The following is a 19,368-nucleotide window of genomic DNA, read 5'->3' as shown; positions in this document are numbered from 1 at the left end:
CACCAGCAGGATGTCTCCTGCAGAGCAGAGGTAGGACCCTGTGGGTAGTTAAATTTTGAGCTTCCAGAGGTTTCCCTGGGAGATTCAGCCACCTGAATATCTATGGGATAGGAGGCATTTCCAATTATTTGTGCAACATTTATTTTTGCTAATTCTAGCCCAGCCAGTGAGTACTTCTGTTCTTAGCTACAAGCACATCCACAGGAAATGACAATTCTATTTGAAATACTTTTGCATTAAAAAAAAAAAAAAAAAAAAAAGGCCAGTACTTCCAAGCTCTCTGTGAGGAGGAGCACAGGAATCTGAGCCAGGAATCTCCATGGAGAGCTGCTGGAGCTGCCGACCATCTCAGCCCTGTGACTTCTGATGCTGTGGCACCACTAATTAGTGGGTGCCAGAAGGTGAGCTGGCAAGTGCCACGGCAGGTCTGTGCCAGAACCTTGGCTCACACGAAACATTCCTCCCAAGGCAAACCCTCTGTATGAAACACTGAACACTGGGCACATTCTGGGAGAAAAAGTTGCACATTCCATGGTCCTGCCTGAGCAAAATGCTGGAGTGTGTTTGTAAATGGTCGCTGGTTTGGTGGAGTGGGGAATGCTGGGAAGCAACTGGGAGGGCAGAGAAGGGAACGGCTCGACCAAGGTGGCTCCCGCCTCGTGTTTTCACTGCAGACGTCTGTCTCAGCTGGTGGTTGGTTTCTTTGAAAGCTCTTCTCAAACTGCTGTGAGCAGCCAGCAAGGAGGTTTCACCTCATTAAGGTGCTTCTGCAATTCCCAGCTGTAGGTTTGCTGCATCAATTAATGCTGTAACAGGCTACTGGAAAACATCAGGGGCCACTGTTATGAGGCCAAAGACCCTGGGTATAACCCATAGAAAAACATGATCATGAAATTAAAGCTAAGTTGGAACTTGCATTTCTGTTTCACTGAGGGGTTTTCCCACTTTTTATTGTAATTGTTTGCTTTGGTTTTGTAAGTATTTTTACTACTTTTAGCTTGGAAACAGATTTTACTGTAAATACAACTGGTTTGAGGGCAGGGGGGAGGGATTTTCTTTTAACTTTTGAGCATTACCTGCCCCTTTTGCTGAACCAGTGTTGTCTGAGTGTGTATTGAGCTGATCCCTCCCCTCGGCAGGCAGGCAGCAGCTGTCAGTCTGCTCTCGGTGCTTAACAAGCAAGATAGAAGTCTGTGTCTGCAACAGCACCCAGTCTGAGCTGAGCCTGCGCCTGGGCTTGCAGGAGCCCAAACAGAAATCACAGAACTAATTCTGGTTCTGTAGGTAAAGCCATGAGTTCCAGGGAGCAGGATGAGGGGGGTGAGAGCTGCTGGTGTTGGGGTCATTCCAGGTTTGTGGTAACACTGAGGTGGGACGTGGGTATGTGCAGATGTTTTCTCATTCTACTGTTTCTGATTGTTAGTTCTAAGGCTAAACAAGCTTGTTTTCTAGAAGTTATGCTGCTGAGAGACCAAAGTTCCTTGAAGTGAGGGGCTGCTTCCAGAGACTGGTGAGTGAAGGGTGCAGCTGTGGGATTCCTGCCTGACAGAAATCAGAATGGCTGGATGGGATCAAGACACAGGCCCACCCAGACTCATATTTTGTCTCCAATGATCTGCAGCAGTTACCAAAGAACAGGGCAGACAGATGTGGATGTGGCAGGTGGTTCGGGCAATTCTTTAGCCACAAGCAAGTAACTTTTTGCTTAATAGCTCTAATGGGCTCTTATGAATTTATCTAATCACCTTTTGCAGCCGTGTAAACTTTGGGCATAGACAACCTCCTGTGCTGATGAGGTTTAACCACAAGCTGTGTGGAAGAAGAGCTCCTTCCATTTGGTTTGATGGTTTCCACTGAGCTCCTCTGCTCAGAAGGCCCTGAGCCTGTCCCTTCAAACTTGCACTCCAGGAGTGTTTAACATTGTCAGTGATACTGTGAGACAGAACAATGTTAAACCAGATTTTGAGTGATTTAAGGTTCAGCATTAATTTTGCATTTGAACATCCGTGATGTTCAAAACCTGTGAACTTGGAACGTTGTTCCTCTGAAGGTTCCACAGCTCTGCTGCTCTTCACTGGCCACTGATAAGCCCCAAAACTGTCTCCTTCTTTCATTTGGAAAATCTCCTGAGAATTTCCACCAAGAAGTGGTGACTAACTCGATCATGAGGTGCACATATGGTGACACCTCTGCTGTGAATAAAAATAAGCTTTCCTTCACATGAAAGTTGATTTTATCATTGCTCTGTCTCTCTCAAGCCTCCTCTTCATTCCCAGGCTGGTGCTCTTCCTGGAGGAATTGTTGTTTCTTCCCCTTCATCCCTACTCCATGCAAGTGCCTGTCTCCCTGCATAGGGGACTTCTTCCAGTGCCACAGCTCCTTAAATCACTGGTTAGAGCTGCTTTCACATCCCACACACAAGAGAGAGCTTCCTCCTGCAGTGCCTTTCCCCTGCATCCACATCAGGAGTCTCCTTGACACGTTCCCAGAGATGCCTGCTCGCTAAATGATGTGATCTGTGGTGGGAGCAGCTCCTGCCTGTGTTGGAGACTTCCTAAGGCTGCCCTGGCAGCCTCCCCCTCCCGACTGATCCCTGGCATTGCACACAGCTGCGGGAGCAGCAGCTCGTGTTCTGTGTTCATGGAATAGGGATCTGACAGCCTCTGACTGCAGGAAGGGCACGGTGGAAACCTGGTCACTGCTGTACAGACACACAGCGATTTCTGCCCCTGCAGAAGGTCAGAGCACTGTGACCTGCCTGGGTTTGGTGGCTTTGTGAGAGGACTTTTATGTGAGGAAAGCTGTGGCAAAAATTGCAGGTTTGCTGATCCCACTGTTCCTTTGGGCTTGTTCCTCTCCAGTGTGTTCAGAATTAGCTCCTCAAGTAGGAGTGACAGTCCATGAGGGAGGATATAAACATCATATGGCTTCCTATTTCTCTGGAAAGATACTCAGATATGTGATCATAAGCATGGTATAAGAGCAACATGAAAATGCACTAATTCCAGCCATCCCAAAAGGCATTCCTCTCATCTTCTGCTGGATTTACCCCACTAAGTGGCTGTGGCTTTCGAGGGCTGGGTCTCTCCTGGAAGAAAGAAACAACTCAGGTCCTGTGGGGATGAACTTGGTACAGCAGAGTGGGGCTGCAGGCAACAAACTGTTATTTCTCTCGGTTTTCATGGGAATTCATTGGTACAACCCACATGGCATATACTGTTTGAGAGTCCATGGTGCTTTGGGAATGGTATAGGGAAAGAGGAGCAAATATATGACATTTAGGCCCCCACAGCCAGGTCAGCCAACCTGTTGTGTGTCTGGGGCTAAAATAGACAAAGTGCTTTCTGGAGTCAATTTTTGTATCTAGTACTTTTGATTTGCTTCTTACTGATAGTTGCTGAGAGCAGCAGAACTGCAGTTGCACATGAGCAGAGATTATCTGCCAGAAGATCCCTCCCATGGTGAGAAGCAAGGGACCTGTGTATAAACAGAAAGAATTTATGGACAGTTAGAAAATCCTCATTATTTATCATTTCCACGATTGAATTGAAACCAAAGGCCTGCGAGCATCTTTGTTTCAAAGTGAGTTAGTTCATCTAGAATCTCCTTTTAAGCAGATTTCTGCTGTCCAGGTAATCCGAGGATTAATTCTGCGAACTTATGTAGTGCTGACACGAAGGAGCTGCCCTACAGAGAGCCAGGAGAAAGGAATACATTACTTTTAATATTTCCCATTCTTCTCATAGGTTCCCCATTATTTTTTTTTATATATATATTTTTTTTTTAATGACTAAAACCGCACTGCAGTTTTAAATCTATCTTATCACCCAGTAAATACACCTAGAAACGTTTTTATCTGACAGGAGAAGAACCCAGTGGTTGTGGGTTGCTTTCCCATCGCAGAGCGGTGGGTCAGTGCCAGGGGTTCCACAGGCACAGCTCAGTGGCAGGTACAAGGCAAAAGTGAAGTGTCAGGAGGATTCCAAACAAGAGCTTGGGGAGGTTCCAGCCATTGCTGTGTTTCTCTTGGCCCCTGTGAGCTATTCGAAAGGAAGAAGGGGCAGTGACTGATGGGCCAGAGCACCTGGGGCTCCTGACATCTCACTGGCACGTTTTTCCATGTCTGACAGGGGTAGGATTCTTCTTGGGCAGGTTCCAAGTGTCAGCCAGGAATCCCCAGAGCTCACCTCTGTGCTGACAGGTCACAGAGCCAGAGCTCTGTTGAGTGATTGCATTTCCAGGTGTGGGATGAATGAAGTCTCAGGAATTTCCCTGCTATCGCTGATTCCATGATAACCTCTTTTTTTCTCTCTACCCAGGCTTGCCTAGATCCCTCCTACATTCTTCAGAAGGTTTGAGCAAAGAACACATCAAAAGGTGTAGGCATGTCTCCCACCACCTAAATCCCAGCAGCCAGGTTACCTGAAGTCAATTTTCTTTCACTGTGCCTTCAGGTGTTCCCACTGTACCCCCAAAGTACACAGCAAAACAGCCCTTGAGTAAACAGGCAAAATCAGCCCCCCCCATCCTGCTCCCTGAAACACTCTGTGCTCACAATAACCCCCCTGCTTTGATCCCTTGCCAAGAATAACACAGACAGTCTATTAAAACATCTTTAATGACATGATATAATTAAAAATATCTAACGTGCAACTCAAAGGAATGAATATGAAGCTTGTTTCTGTTTCCACACCCCTCCAAACTTGACTGACAGGTTCCAAACCTTTGTTAGTTGGATATTCCAATATTTATGTGTGTGTGTGTGTCCTGTGTATCAGTTGGGAGCACAAGTGGCAAATAATCAGATTTGAAGGGATTTGGGTGCCACGGTGGCTTTAAAAATCCTGCAAGGCACATCACTGCATGTGTGAGCATTTACATTTCTGTTTAAAGTGGCTTGAAATGCATTGGAGACACTTGTCCCGAGGCTTTTAACAGCCTGTGTGTTTTAAGTGTCTGAAGCCATGGAGAAGTGAACTCTAAATGCCTCAGTCAAAGGACAGTGTTTGTCTGAATCAATCCCTTTTCTTCACAGTAACACAGAGAGTTTGTACAGCACCTCATCTTTTAGACAAGCAGAGCAGACCAGAGGAGCTGGAATGACTGCCAAGTCCCTGAGGAATCCTGACTGTTGGATTATACAGTAACTCCGGTCATGGTCTGATATGAAAGTCAGTGTTCTGACAATTAGGGAAGCTTCTGTTCCTGAGTCTGCTCTGCTCTAAAGGACAACGTCACATGAGGCACTTCCACAGTCAGTGAGACAAGCAGGTCAGTGCAAATAAACAAACAGGTGAACCTCAGCCCAGCGAGAGCCCAGTTTTAGCAGAGGTGAAATTAAATGTGTTAATTGTTGTCCTGCTTAAAGAGCTTAAGTTGGCAATTTTAACCCTGAGTTGCCATGACTCAGCTGAGAGACAAAAGCTCAGCTGTGTGTCCGTGCCCTTTGTTTCTCCTCTGATGCTCTGTAGAGACCAAGATTAAAAAGCATTGGTTTTGAATGAGCATTCACTGGCTACTGTCCCTGGAATGGCAGCACAGGCAGAGCAGCAGTGGCAGGCAGGAAACACCTGCATTTTCCCTAGAATATGGAAGCAAGCTGGCTGTTATATTCTGACTATATTTTAATGCTCTTGCAGTCTTCCCTAGTGGAAATACCACAGGTATCATCTCTTGAGAAGGAGGCAGAGCGCTTTTTGCCAGACACCAGCTCTCCTGATTTGAGAGGATCATTCAGTACTTTACAACAGCTCAGGGCCTGCCTGCTCAGAGGCCTCGCCTCGTGCTTGACATGAGCAATCCCAGCTGTAGCCCAAGGAAGAGCTGTGCAGGCTGTTCTTGTTTGGAGGGTGAATAGCTTGCCATCCGCTGGGAATCCCAGGTTTCCTGTGGAGCAGGATCCATTGTCTCAAAGTACAGTAGTGCAAGTGCCAGCAAGCTGAAATAAGGCATGGAGGCTCTGGGAGTCCTGCAGGGAAATCACTTTCATCCTCCAGCGACTTACACCTCTGTGCTTTCCATCAGGACCATGTTGACTGTGCTCTGGCAAGAGTCTCGAGCCCCCCAGCAGTGTCAGTTGTCGTCAAAAACGCTGCTGTTCCTGTTGCTGAGGCTGTTCTCCTTGGCCATCACCCGGTACGAGATGCGCATGAAGGAGCCGGTGAGCAGCACTACAAAGAGGATCAGGAGCAGCGACCACACCCCTGGTTCAATCCCTTTGAGGATGCTGGGGCTGTCCTGGGGGATGGTGTTGGTCAGGCTCAGCAGGTACCCAAGAGTCCAGCCAGATGATCTGCCACCCATCTATTGAAATAAAATGAGGAGATGTCAGAGGAGAAGGAGCCAGTCTTGACCCCAGCTGTGTTTCTGTGCATGGGCTAAAGACCTCCTGGGCTTTATCTGAGACTGGTCCAAGGCTTGGGCTTGGAATGAAGAGCTCTCCCACTCTCTGATGGGCCTTACTGGCCCCAACCAGCCTCACCTGGCACTTCCACCACACCTCTGCCCATGGGCATGGGAGCTTCATTTAAGCTCTGGCCTGGGCAGCCACCTCTTCCCTGAGCTGTGCTGTAGTCTGGGGCTGTTCCTGCTCCCTGACTGGTTTTCCCAGGTGGGTCTCAGGTCTACACTGTGAGCAGTTCTCTCTCAGACCTTGCTTGTCTCTGGCTTTCCAGGCTGGGCTCCCTGGGGGGCCCCTGGACCTGCCTCTTCACCTTCCCTTTCCCTGATGGTGACCACGTGGCTGACTGAGCTGCATCCCTGCAGGTGGTACCAATGGCTTTGTGGGGAGTTGTGAAGGGGTCTGGGAAAGGAATTTCTTTTCCTTTGTGAAGGGGAAGGACCTGAATCAAATCCCCCCTTCCATAGGGGTTCCAGACCCTGAAACAATTTCAGACCTTGTTAGATATTAGGTTAGATTATTAGGTATTAGGAAGAAATTCTCCCCTGTGAGGGTGGGCAGGCCCTGGCACAGGTTGCCCAGAGAAGCTGTGGCTGCCCCATCCCTGGAAGTGTCCAAGGCCAGGTTGGATGGGGCTTGGAGCAACTTGGGCTGGTGGAAGGTGTCCCTGCCCATGGACAGGAACGAGATGATCTTTAAGGTTCCTTCCAAGCCAAACCCGTCTGGGATTCTGTGATTATAAGGCACTTCTAAACCCTCACTAGTAAAAAGGTGGTTACAAAGAGGCAGGGCAGCATCTTTTGGCTCAGGAAATTTTATCAGCAGTTTGTCTTCAGCATTAAGTGAAGATCAAGCTGCACCTCATTCCCTGTCACAGACCCATAAGGACGGTGTTGCTCCAGACAAGATCTGTTTTTCAGTGGGCACAAGTGTCACCTCTAGCTCTCTGACACTTCTTCTTCATCAACACTGTGAACCCACTTTGCAAAACCATCCTGCTGGAGAAGCCCAGCTGCTCGGGGCTGGTGAGTGTGGGGCCAGGCTGTCTATCCTGGGGCCAGGCTGTCTATCCTGGGGCCAGGCTGTCTATCCTGGGGCCAGGCTGGCTGTCCTGGGGCCAGGCTGGCTGTCCTGGGGCCAGGCTGTCTATCCTGGGGCCAGCCCTCCCTGGTGATGGTGACTGACCTTCTTCTGGAACGCGGTCCAAGCAGGCCGGTCCACGTCGAGCGTGAACCCCTTCGTGCTGAGATGAAAGATGAAGGCAGACACAGCACAGTACTCAGCAAGTGTATCCAGGCTTGCTTGGGACTCCCTAACCAGCTGGTGCCATTTCCCCCAAAAAAAAAAAAAAAAAAAAAGATGGGGGAAAAAATTAGAGAAATATTTAATGGGTGAGTTTCAGGCTGGCTATATAACCTCTCCTTTCCTGCTCTGGGACTGGCTGTGGGACTGGAGGAGACGTTTGTGTCCTGTGCAGCCTGGCATCACATTTCCAGCACCCACTGGGCTGGGATCTGGGAAGCAGTGTCATCTCTCAGTGCCTTTGTTCCCCTCTTATTAAGCCAGGCAGATCCAAGAGCAGCAGGACTGGCAGCCAGGTCTCCTACTGGCCTCGCTGGTGGATTGCTAGGTGTGATTCCCTGCTCTTTAATTAGACTGAGCTGGTGCTGCAGCCTTTCTCTCAGCAGGAGCAGCCTTTCCTCCATCCACAGGAGAATGATTTTGGGAGCTGCTTATGGGCTTTGCTGCCTTATTAGCAAAGCCTGTAGGAATTGTCTCATTGGGATGTTACTGTGGGTGCTCAGTCAGTGTCACTGCAGGTGGGGGTGACCTCAAAGCCAACAGCTGAGGGAAAGAACTGGCAAATTCCCCCTGGCTTGTTCTCCTTGGGCCCAGGTGAAATGGGCACATCCTTGGAGTGTGAGTGGAGCCTTAAGGAGAGGAGGATAACAGGAGAACCAAGGTGATGTACAGGAGAGAGTCGACAGCCTTCCTTGTTTACTCCCTAAAGCACAGTAAAAGGTATTTGTGGCTTTTCATTTAATTAAGTCCAGGTGTTACCAGCAGCAGCTGGGATTTGAGGGGAAGGAAGATAAGTGGAGCTCGTTTCCTCAAAGTAAAAACAACAACAACAACAACAAAAACCCAAAAACCAAACCCCAAAAAACTAAAAAAAAAACCCAGAAAACCCAAACCCCACAAAAATCAGGCAAATCCAAGTTTTTTCCTGAGGGAGCCTATAAGTTACAGCTCTGTAAATCTGAGATCTGTTGGCTTTTACAACAAGGCTGTTTCTTGCTTCCCACTCTCCCTGCACACGACGTTATTCCACAGTTACCTCTTCGAGGGACATCCCACACAGCCTCCTGACAGCCAGGCCCAAGTCAGGAGAGGGAACAGTTTCTCTCATGAAGTCCATGGCCTCAGAAATCACCTATGACAGCAGCAGAAATAACCATCAGGGGGTCTGTGCTCTGTGCCCCTGCATTGCACTCCGTGCCCAGAGGAAAAGGAGGGGCAGTGGCAGTGCCAGGGTGCCCTGGGTGTGCTGTGGTGGCGGTGGTGTCAGGACCTTGGACGGATGCAAGGAAGATGAGATCTGTTACTGTCTGGAGATGGAAACAGGTCTGTTCCACTGCAGCAGCCTTCCTGGCTCTGTTTGGGTAAGCTGACTAGTCACAGAATCATGAAATCATTTAGATTGGAGAAGATGTGTGGAAACAAGTCCAACCATCCCCCCAGCACTGCCAAGGCCACCACTAACCCATGTCCCCAAGTGCCACATCTACATGGCCTTTAAATCCCTCCAGGGATGGGGATTCCAGCACTGCCCTGGGCAGCTGTGCCAGTGCCCGACCACCCTTTTTGTGAAGAAATGTTTCCTAATATCCAACCTAAATCTTCCCCTGGCACAGCTGGAGGCCGTTCCCTCTTCTCCTGTCCTTGTTCCCTGGGAGCAGAGCCCGACCCATCCCAGCTCCCCCCTCCTGTCAGGGATTGCAGAGCCAGAAGGTCCCCCCTGAGCCTCCTTTTCTCCAGGCTGAGCCCCCCCAGCTCCCTCAGCTCCTCCTGCTTCTCCAGCCCCTTCCCCAGCTCCCTTCCCTTCCCTGGACACGCTCCAGCCCCTCAAGGTCTTTCTTGAAGTGAAGGGACCAAAACTGATCCCATGATTCAAGGTGTGGCCTCACCAGTGCTGAGGACAGGGGGATGATCCTTATGCTCCTCAGCACCACGTCCATGGGAGACTCAGGAACAGGGAGCTGGGGAAATTCCCATAATTACCTTCTCTGAAATGTGCTTAGTTCATCCCAGGATCCTGAGCTGCTCTTGGCTCAACAATCCAGTGCCTTTGGACACCAGATCCAGACTCTCAGATAGAAACATGCTGATGGTGCAGCGTGCCCTGACGTTTGCTGAGGGATTGGCAGAGGATCTTCAGCTCTACCACAGACTTGGTGTGGGAAGACCTGCTTAGCACACAGCTCCTGGCTGACCTGGTTCCTCTGTGGAGCCCCAAAGGTGGTCTCAGGAGCTCCACCACAGTCACTGGTGGGAAGCCAGTGGTCCACGTAGAACATGACAATGAGGGGGAGAGGGCAGCAGTGCCCCGGTATGGCTGTTCCCACTGGATTTATTAATGGTCAAACTGGTCCCATGTCATGGATTCTCTGTGCCAGCTGCCTACCCCAGTGTAAACGAAAACTCACCAGAAACCTGGTTGGGAGGGGCTGGAGAACACTGCTGAGGGAACGGTTGGAGAAGCTGCAGGAAGAGGAGGAGTTGAGCAGGCTTTGCACGAGGCTGATGCAGGCGGTGGGATCGCTGGAGCCCGTGACGTTGAAGACCTCCTTGGGGCCAGTGGTGTCCCGTGTGCCACCACTGACAGCACAAGGCCCAGCATGCACTGACTGCCACTGCACTTCCCGGGAGTAGGAGAGGGGCCAGCAGGGATTAGACACAGTTTTAGCACTTCTCTGCTCCTGGAGGCAGAACAAAACAAGGAACAGGGGCAGCAAGAGACGACATGGCACCCCAGGGCTTCACACAGGGAGACAGAATGTCACCACGGTGAATGAAGGACAGCTTTCCTCTGGCCACCACAGCGCCGAAGGGGAGCAGGAGGCTGTGGAAGGGTGGCCAAATCTCATGTCACTGAGTGAACCACGAGGCCCAGGCTGCTGCAGCCCCCTCACAGCTCCTGCTGGGGCCGGGACAGCTGCAGGGGCTGGACCTGCAGGGAGAGGCTGAGGAGTCCCAGCCCTGCCTGCCCTCCCCTGGACCAGAAATACAGTTTCACGCATCCTGGACTCTTTCTGCTTGCAAGAAAGTGCTTGTTCTGGTCTGCCTTCCATGGGCTCAACTCCTCAAGAATCAGTGTTTCTTATTTCTAGTAACTCCCCAATGTAACTGTGGTGAAGTTGGTCTCCATGAGGGACATTCAGGTCTCAAATATGGGCAGGTGGGGTTTGAAGACAGGCAAGTGAATGGGCAGGGAGTAGTTAATTTCTGAAAAAATAGGTTTTTATGAAGACCAAAGTGATTCCTGAGTTTGTATCCTATCCCCCTCCCACCCTTCCCCAGATGAAATAAAGTTTGGAAGAACCGAAACACCTGCACGTTTTCAAAATTAAATACTGCCCTGTTAAAGATGCTTCAGGGCTAAAGTCAGCAAAGGGATTACCCCAAATGGAAGGTCCCAGCTGGTTCCTGGGTTGGTTGGAATTTCTAGTATGGAGAAGCAGTTCTAGTATGAAGAGAAGCATTCTAGTATGGAGAAGCAGTTTATAAAAGGGAAGAAGCTTTGGCCTCTTGTCACTCTGAAAAGGATGCTGGCACCTCTGGAGAGCATTTTGTGCTCGAATGTATTAAGCAGGAGGCCAAGTAGAGCCTGCAAGTGGGAAATTCTGGAATGGGTGCCTGTGTGTCTGCTTGGAGGGCACTGATTTGGGCATAGAGGGTTTTACAAACGCACTGGGCTCTCTTTAGATATATGCAAACGCCCCCCATTAAGGGCATTTTGCCCATTAGAAGCTACACACTGTGCAGCTGTGACTGGGTGATGTGGTATCCAGGGCTCATGCCCTGTGGCAGAACTCACCTGGATGAGCAGGGAGAGCAGCCTCCTGCCGAGCTGGTCGGTGCCGTGGCAGGGGCACTGATGAGTGAACACCTCGTGTGTCTGCCCGTACAGCTGCAGCCTCACTCCCTCCTTTGGGACCTGGCTCTCCTCTTCCAGATGGGAAGTGAGCCGTGTTGAGGTTCCTCCCACGGACAGGACTCCTGCCATCCCCTTCCCGGAGGGCACCAGCTGCCCTCGCCAGTCGTACTGACCAAAAAGAACCAGAGAGGTCAATCCCTGGGACTTCTCCAGCTGGGTCACAGTCAGGTGCAAACAGTGCACAGAGGGAGGAAGCAGCTGGGTGGTGCAGCACAGCCTGACTCTTTTTCTGCCCACAGGACATATGGAAGGAACAGGGGAGTCATTTTACAGGCATTACCACCTGCACAGAGACCTTCCCACAGCCCCTGGGCTCACCAGCCTGGGGGGCTGCTCAGGGCAGTGGTCTCAGCAGGCAGGAGCAGGGGAGAGAGGAGAGGGTGGTAGGGAATGGCAGGGACATTTCCAAGTGGGCAGATATGGGCTTCAAGTGCTGCCTTGGTGCTGAAGTGATCCTTCTGTCAGAAGAACCCTGTGGTTTCATCTCCTGCAGTCTCTGACATGAGCATCCTGAATGCTGTCCAGAAAGCCTCATGTCTGTCAGGGCATGGGTGTGTTCATGAAAGGCTATAGGAGAGCTTATAACCATAGGGACCTTAAACCTCATCCCCTTCCACCCCCTGCCATGGGCAGGAACACCTTCCACTGTCCCAAGTTGTTCCAAGCCCCGTCCAACCTGGCCTGGGACACTTCCAGGGATCCAGGGGCAGCCACAGCTTCTCTGGGCAACCTGTGCCAGGGCCTCACCCCTCAACTCACACGAGGCTGGCATTTGCTCCAGCCTGCCTCCTCTGAAAGGCAGTGGAATTTGTGCTTAACCACTGCTTAAACTACAAGGTTTTACCAATCCCTCCATGTCTCTGTAGCTCTCTGTAGCTCTCTGTTAATAGGATTTGCTCAGGGAGAATCGTCCCTTACCTTGAAGAAGTTCTCCAGGACATAGTTCACAGCAACCCAATTGAATGCTTCCTTGTCTGGGCTGGACAGGATCTGTGCCCCCTGAAAGCTGAAGGGGGATGACTTCAGGGCCACAGTCAGGGCTGCAAGGAGACCATCAGAGAGGGTGGGATGGGTGAGGCTAAAAAGGAAGACAAAAAAAGGGCATATTTGTTGTTACAGGGACCCTGCAGGGCTCCTGCTGTGCACCCCACTTTGGGCAGTAGCACAGAGACACAATGACAATCCCACTCCTGCTGCTGCTTCCCCCTCCCCTGGCATGGCACTGGGGGCAAGAGCAGCACAGGGATGACTGGAGCAGTCCTGGCACCACGCAAGAATTTAGGACTTTAGCACCCTCTGCCACCAAGGAAATCCTCTGGCCTCTCCCCACTGACCTGGTCCCCTCCAGACCTTACTTTTCCCCAGTGTCTAAAAGGAGAAAAAGGTCCTGGTAATGAGGGGACTCAGAATAGTTTCCACACAAGTGTGTGTACGATAAAATGGATCCTCCTGCTGCCATTCCCAATTTTTTGACAAGAAGCACCCCTGCAAGGCCACGTGGGTTGTCCCATAAACTGAAAACGCTTGAGTTTGCAGACTGACAGATGTTTTCCCAAGCACTAATTGTGCAACTGTAACTGGGAAGGAAACACGGCGCAGACTGGCAGCAGTGGCAGCTCTGTGGTCCTCACAGAGCTGCTGGGGGGACAGGATGGAATATCACAGCCATGATATGGTCCTCTTGAGGACATCTGGGCTGAAGAAGGTTTGGCTGACCAGCAGATCAGGGTGAGGTGCAGGCACAGAACGATCCATGTGCTGATCTCTGGGTGTGGGTTTGCACCATTCACTCACTTCAGCTGCCTCGTGCTGGGGGTGGCTCCCAAGTACAGCGGGGTTTGGCTGTGCTGCTCTGCTGGGATCTCTTCCTGGGCCCAGTTCAAACACGGCTCCAAGCTCTTCACCACTTTCTGAGGAGAATCTGAGTAGTTGGAGACTCCCAGACCTGAGAACCAGGGGACAGAATGAAATTTTAGGGAAAATTATGGGAGAACTGTGAGAACCCAGAGATCGCTGTCCTAGGGCATGGTTAAAGGCAGGACCTGTCACAGGTGGAATGAAGGAGCTCCTCCAGGTACCTTCCCTGCTCAAATATGGTACTGGGAGCAAAAAGTGCATATAAATCCCAAATTGCACCAACAGAACCCCAGCTCTGCTGCTGAGATATCCACATGACTGCTGCAACAGCTGAGGCTTTCTCAGCCCACAGAGGAGGAAATGTGGCTTTAGCTGCTATAAAAATAAGCAAAGAGACACACTGCCACGGAGACAGAGCTGAGGCTGATGTGTCACCTCTCTCCTCCAGCCATTTCCCCTTCTGTTGGCAGAGGTGGCTCCTGAGCCCCTGCCTGTAAGGCAGAGGAAGTTGGTGCTGTGCAGGGGTGCTGTGTGCCAGCCTTGACTCATTTTTCCAGTAATTCAGCGGCCCTAAATGCTGGTTTTGAACTGCTACCCAGGAAGAGCCTCACTTCCCCATCCTCATCCTCCTGGCTGTGACTCCTCACCCCGTGCTTTGCTCCCCTGGGCCCCGTGTAGGGCTGAGCTGCAGCTTTCCTACAGCTCCTGCAAGGCTGTGACTGTGCTGCTGTGCCCACAGGGCTCCTCACCCCTGGGCAAGAGCCCTGCCTGGGCCTCCTGTTGCTGCTGCTGAGGACAAACTGCCTCCCAGAGCTGCTTTTAGCCCAGCCATGAATGTGGCAGCGGTCAAGGGGCACCCACAGGGTTTCAGGGAGCCCTTCCTGCACTTTCACTGTGTGGTTTGTGCTGCTTACAGACTGCAAGGGCACAAACCCTCCTCCCTGCCTGCTGTGCTGTGCTGTGCCCTCCCACAGCACACTGAGGGTTCAGTCCTTCCCAGCATCCCGCTACAATCAGGCTTTGGCATCAAAGCAAGATGGAGAGATAGGGAAGGAAAACCACAAGCATTACTGCGTGGAACCCTTTCAGCTGGCACTGGCAGGGTCAAACTGATTCAAACTGGTGAGGAAAACCCCAATATTCTCTGAAATGTGACACCTAAAGGCAAGGTGAACTCCTGCTTGTGCTGTCAAACCCCACACAGGGGCTGGGAGCCTTTGCACCTCTCTTGTCCTGGAGCTGCACCACTTACTGCCCAGGGCACCGTCAGGAGGAGGTAGAAGGTCCCAGGAGTCACCCTGCACCAGATTTGTGTCCACTGCTGTTCACTGCCTTGCCCTGGCTCTGCCACTGACCCATGTGGACATCAGGATGAGCCCCATCCTCTCTGTGTGCCTCCCTGCCTGCAGCAGCCCCCTAAATCCTGTCCCCTGCTACTGCCAAATGCCTGATGCCAGGCTGTGTGTGGCTAAACCTGCCCAGCCCAGAAGAACCACACTGAAAACAAGCTCCACTCTTTCAGTGCACAGCTGGGTGATGAAGGAGCCGAGGAATTTGTGGCTCTGGTCCAGTATAGGACTTTGGGTTCCCATCCATCCATCCCATGCCAGCCCCACAGACCACCCAGCAGGAACTGGGCACCTCACCTTGCACAGGGCAGGAGCTGCATCCCCTGATCACCCCGGTCTTGTTTGCCGTGGTGGCCGTCCACTGGTAGATGAAGAGGATGGTGCGGGATGGGCCAGCATCCAGAACGATGCCATACTGGAAAACCCCAAAACATGGCAGGTCAACACCACTGAATGCATGCTGCTTTGTTATTGTAGGGTTACTCGGCGTTATTTGGGTACTCTGGGTGACCCCTGGGCCTGCACTGCAGAATTTGAGTTCACTTTTTACATTCCGGGAGAGGGTGAAGCCAGGAGATGACGAGGATTTGCAGGGAACCATCTGCATTCCTGAATATACATGAGGAACAGCCCAGAAATACATCAGGTCTCCAGTGGCACGCTCTGGAGCTGTTCCTGAAACCAGGCAGAGGGCTTCCACCGAGAGCTCAGCCACCTGGAGCTCAGGAAAAACAGGTCCTAAAGCAGTGGGAGATGGCACTATACAGGTTCTCCACCGATTCTGGGGCTCAGACTGCTGCTGATTGGTTTGCTAAGGCTTTTGTGCAGGAATTGGAGGGCTGTGGCTTGTTTCTCCCGAGGAACCCGAGACTCCCGTGTCTCTTTGATGTCCCAGATGGTGTGACATGGGCTGGGTTTGCCCCAGTGTGGGCAGAGCTGTGGGAGCTGCAGCACGCCAGGACCAGCCAGCACATGGACTGTGAGAGGTGGCAGCCCCACAGAGACAGAGGTGATGTCTTAGCAGAAGGAGCAGAGCAGTGATCAGGAGCTTTCTCAACCCCTTGTCCCCTGACAGCTCTGCTACTGCCCAGCTGTGGGGCTGAGGGATCTCTGCCTCTGTCTGCTCTGCCTGCTGCTGATGGGCCTCACTGAGCTGCTCCCAGCACATGAGGGTGAGGAGGTGGAGACCACTGGAGTCCCTGCACAGCTGCCCTGGAGGTCCCCACTCCCCAAACAGCCCCAGAGCTGGCCCAGGGTCTCCTCCTCTCCCCCTGTTACATGACCCCAAGCTGGGAGATCTCCCACACAGCCTGGAGAGGAAACTCGTGAGATATGTGGTGGTGCAGGTCTGAGCTGCATCTTGCACACAAATAGTTGGAGCTGTGACTGAGTGGGAGGAGAAACCTCCTCGGAGGTTGATGTTAACAGCACCAGCAGGGTTTCAGCGGGAGGCAGAGCTGCTGCCTGCTGCTCTCCGGGGAGCTCCGGCTGCACCAGACACCCAGGGCCGGGGCTGGCGGGGCTGGGCTGGAGCAGAAATGCAGGAGGAGGATGCAGATCCCTGTCCGAGCCTGCTGGCACCTCCCACACCAGTGACAGCTCCGATTCCTGGCAGGGACGTGTCGGCTGCTGCCGCACAGGGGGAAGGAACAAATGGTATTGGTGGAGGAACCTGGACTTTTTTTTTTTTTCCTCCTTCACATAATGAGAGGCTGCTGTGGGAGCGCCAGGGAGGAAGGGAGGGATCACCACCCCTCTGCCCAGCTCAGCACCAGGGAAGGACAGAACGCAGAGCAATGAGGGGGTTTTTAGTCTAATTTTGTCTCTGAGAGGAGCGTGGAGGAGGGGTACTGTCTCTAAACACGCAGGATGACCTTCTTCTGTTGGGTTAAGTAAACCACAGCGTGCCACTGAACCTCAGCAACGGGGGTTCAAGAGGCAGAGTGGATGGGCATTAACCCCCCTCAGACCTGACCCTGCTGTGTAGAGCAGGTCGGCTCTTCAGTTAAAATCAAGGTAGGACCAAAGAGGAGAAGGCATTTGGTTTTAGAGACAGAAGCAGCAGATCAGAGGCAAATTCCTACTGACTTTCAAGAGGGACTGATTTCTTTCCCTCCACTGACACCACTGGTCCCTTGCTGCTCAGGGGGAGCTCCTGACATGAGCTGCCTCCCCTCGGCCTGCCGCGAGCATCTCTGCAAATCCACGGACCGTATCCTGCCTGTATTCCCGGACCAACCAAAGGCGTTGGCTTGGTTTTGGTTCAAAAACCTACGGCAGGTTGAAGGATGCCAACCCGCCCTGGCACTCTTGTCCTAGTCCCCTCCTCAGTTTGTAAATGACTCGGTAATAAAATGAACGTCAAAAGCCACAGAACAGCCCAGTTTAACTGCCCTTACCTTGGTCCTGAGCGGGGCCACGGGCACATCTTTGGTGGACACGCAGAGCAGCACGATGCCCGTCAGTCCCGCCACGATCACCAGCCAGGGGGGAAGGAGCTCACGCCAAGACATGAAGCGCCCTCTCCTTCCTCCGGGAGCCCGAAGGGGAAGCAGCGGAGCAGAAAAGTGACACCGGCTGCTTCGGCAAGCTTTAAAAAGAGCAGAAAGGCGGGGCCGGGGCCAGGCTCTGACTTCAGCCCAGCCCAAAGCCACAGGGACCACAGGGACGCGTGGGCCAGGCTGGGATGTGTCAGGCAGCTCTGCCTTCCATCCCTCCTCCCCATAAATAACAGGAGGGTTCCGTGCCCATCCCAGCTTCGCAAAGGCATCGCTGCAACCTCGAAACCGCCCCAGGCGGCGGGGCTGAGGTAAACGCAAATGTGGGGTTAACTCGGCTGGGTAACGAGAAGAAAGCAGGCAAAACTCATCTGTTTGGTATTCCACGCCTGGCAGTGCTGGCTGCCCAAATTAGAAGCGGGGAAACTCCTTGTCACTGGGTTTAAATTTATATCTGAGGGCTGTAGGGCGGAGCTGGGGCGCTTCCCCTCGGGCACGTGTCCACGGGGTTGGGGCAGAGGACACACTGCCCAGTCCCTTCAGACTGTGCCTGCCCCCTTGCTCACTTTCAGGTGGCACCTGGGACACGAGAACATCTGCACTTTTGGATTTCCACCCACAGGAAACTCTGGCTGGTTTGGTCCTTGCTGTGTGTAGGAGACAACGGGGGCTGCTCAGCTCTTTTGTCCCCAGAAGGTCAGTGTGAGCCTTCTGGGGTGCCTGTACCCCCTCCCTGACGGCTCCCTGTAGAAGACAACCAGCACCCAGGCTTTATGAAACACATGCCTGCTTTCTCCTGCCTGATGGCGCCAAAGAAATATCCTTGAAACCAGAAATTCTGCGGAAAAACTGCAGCTGCTCACACTGTGGCTGAGCGCTCGTGTCCTCACGGTCGTGGCATTTATACCAATGTCACGATATGCCATCAGCACCTCAGGACATCCAGCAGCTACTGAGGAGATTCCAGGTCCTGCCGTGGTCAGACCAGTCCTGCTTTGCTCCTGCAGGAACCCCCCCCCCCCAGCCATGTGGGGACACGGGGAGGGACATGAGGGAGCTCAGGGCGCTGCAGCAGCTCCTGGCTGGGAACAGCAGAGTGCATCCCTTCTCTCACCTGGATGTCAGGGATCACAGGGGTGTGTGAGCAGCAGCCCAACCTTCAAGTGGTCTGGGGGGCTCTAAATCAGCTTGGTTTTCTCCTGGACAGTTATACTGACTGCTGGGCAGATCCCAGAGGAGTTTCTGTGGTGGCTTAGAATGACATAGCAGCAGATTGCACAAAGGACAAATAGGGATTTTCTTTCCCCTCCCCCCCCACTCTGTAGCAGCTATCCCGAAAGTACAGGCCTATGAATGCTAAACCATGAGTGGAGGAAGGCCACTTCTTTGTTTTTAGTGGTGTTTCCTCTTTCCACCACTGTCTGCCTGGGATCAGACAAGAGGGAAGCCTCAGACACCCCCAGGAATCCCAGCCTTGCTGCCCACTTAATGCAGTTGGCCAGAGCATAGAGCCATGGAATCATTGAATCTCCTGATTTGGAAAGACCCACAGGGACCATCGAGTCCAAATCCTGGCCCTGCACAGGATACTCCAACAATCCCATCATGTGAGAGCTCCTGGAGCGGGTGCAGCGGAGGCTGCGGAGATGCTGAAGGGATGGAGCCTCTCTGGGAGCAGGAAAGGCTGAGGGAGCTGGGGCTGCTCAGCCTTGGGAAGGGAGGGAAGCTCATCCGTGTCCATCAGTGTCTTCAGGGAGGGGGGGCAGAGGATGGACCAGGCTCTGCTCGGGACAAGAGGCAACAGCACAAACTGATTCCCCGGGAAGTTCCATTTGCTGTGCAGTGACCCAGCTCTGAACGTGCTGCCCAGGGAGGGTGCGGGATCTCCTCACTGGGGATATTCCAGACCCCTCTGGACACAACCCCGTGCCATGGGATGGTTATCCCATCTAACCCTGGGATGGTTATCCCACCTAACCCTGGGATGGTTATCCCATCTAACCCTGGGATGGTTATCCCACCTAACCCTGGGATGGTTATCCCACC

At 52.4% G+C, this 19,368-nt stretch overlaps 1 protein-coding gene and 1 long non-coding RNA gene across 2 annotated transcripts; one reads left to right on the top strand and one right to left on the bottom strand.

The window, feature by feature from the left end:
- Window positions 1-589: 589 nt before the first annotated feature.
- LOC114067143 lies at window positions 590-4,661 on the top strand. The gene is made up of 4 exons (XR_003573332.1): window positions 590-782; window positions 1,453-1,693; window positions 3,395-3,582; window positions 4,320-4,661. It is a non-coding gene; the product is annotated as an uncharacterized LOC114067143 (long non-coding RNA).
- Window positions 4,662-4,850: 189 nt separating this feature from the next.
- LOC114067142 (ectonucleoside triphosphate diphosphohydrolase 2-like) lies at window positions 4,851-17,476 on the bottom strand. Its single transcript, XM_027902404.1, has 9 exons — window positions 17,224-17,476; window positions 15,122-15,239; window positions 13,413-13,563; window positions 12,537-12,696; window positions 11,499-11,726; window positions 10,108-10,380; window positions 8,739-8,834; window positions 7,586-7,720; window positions 4,851-6,303 (listed from the first exon to the last, which is right to left on the bottom strand). Exons 1-9 carry the CDS (start codon window positions 17,335-17,337, stop codon window positions 6,073-6,075), a joined length of 1,506 nt encoding a protein of 501 aa, XP_027758205.1. The 5' UTR covers window positions 17,338-17,476; the 3' UTR covers window positions 4,851-6,072.
- Between the last annotated feature and the right edge of the window lie 1,892 nt (window positions 17,477-19,368).

Source organism: Empidonax traillii, unplaced genomic scaffold, assembly GCF_003031625.1.
Source record: "Empidonax traillii isolate 1590-97213 ecotype Southwest subspecies unplaced genomic scaffold, ASM303162v1 scaffold869:size279042, whole genome shotgun sequence".
In the NCBI taxonomy this organism is placed as follows: domain Eukaryota; kingdom Metazoa; phylum Chordata; class Aves; order Passeriformes; family Tyrannidae; genus Empidonax; species Empidonax traillii.
The sequence above is the reverse complement of the archived record's forward strand: the minus strand, read 5'-3'. Positions and strand labels throughout refer to the sequence as shown.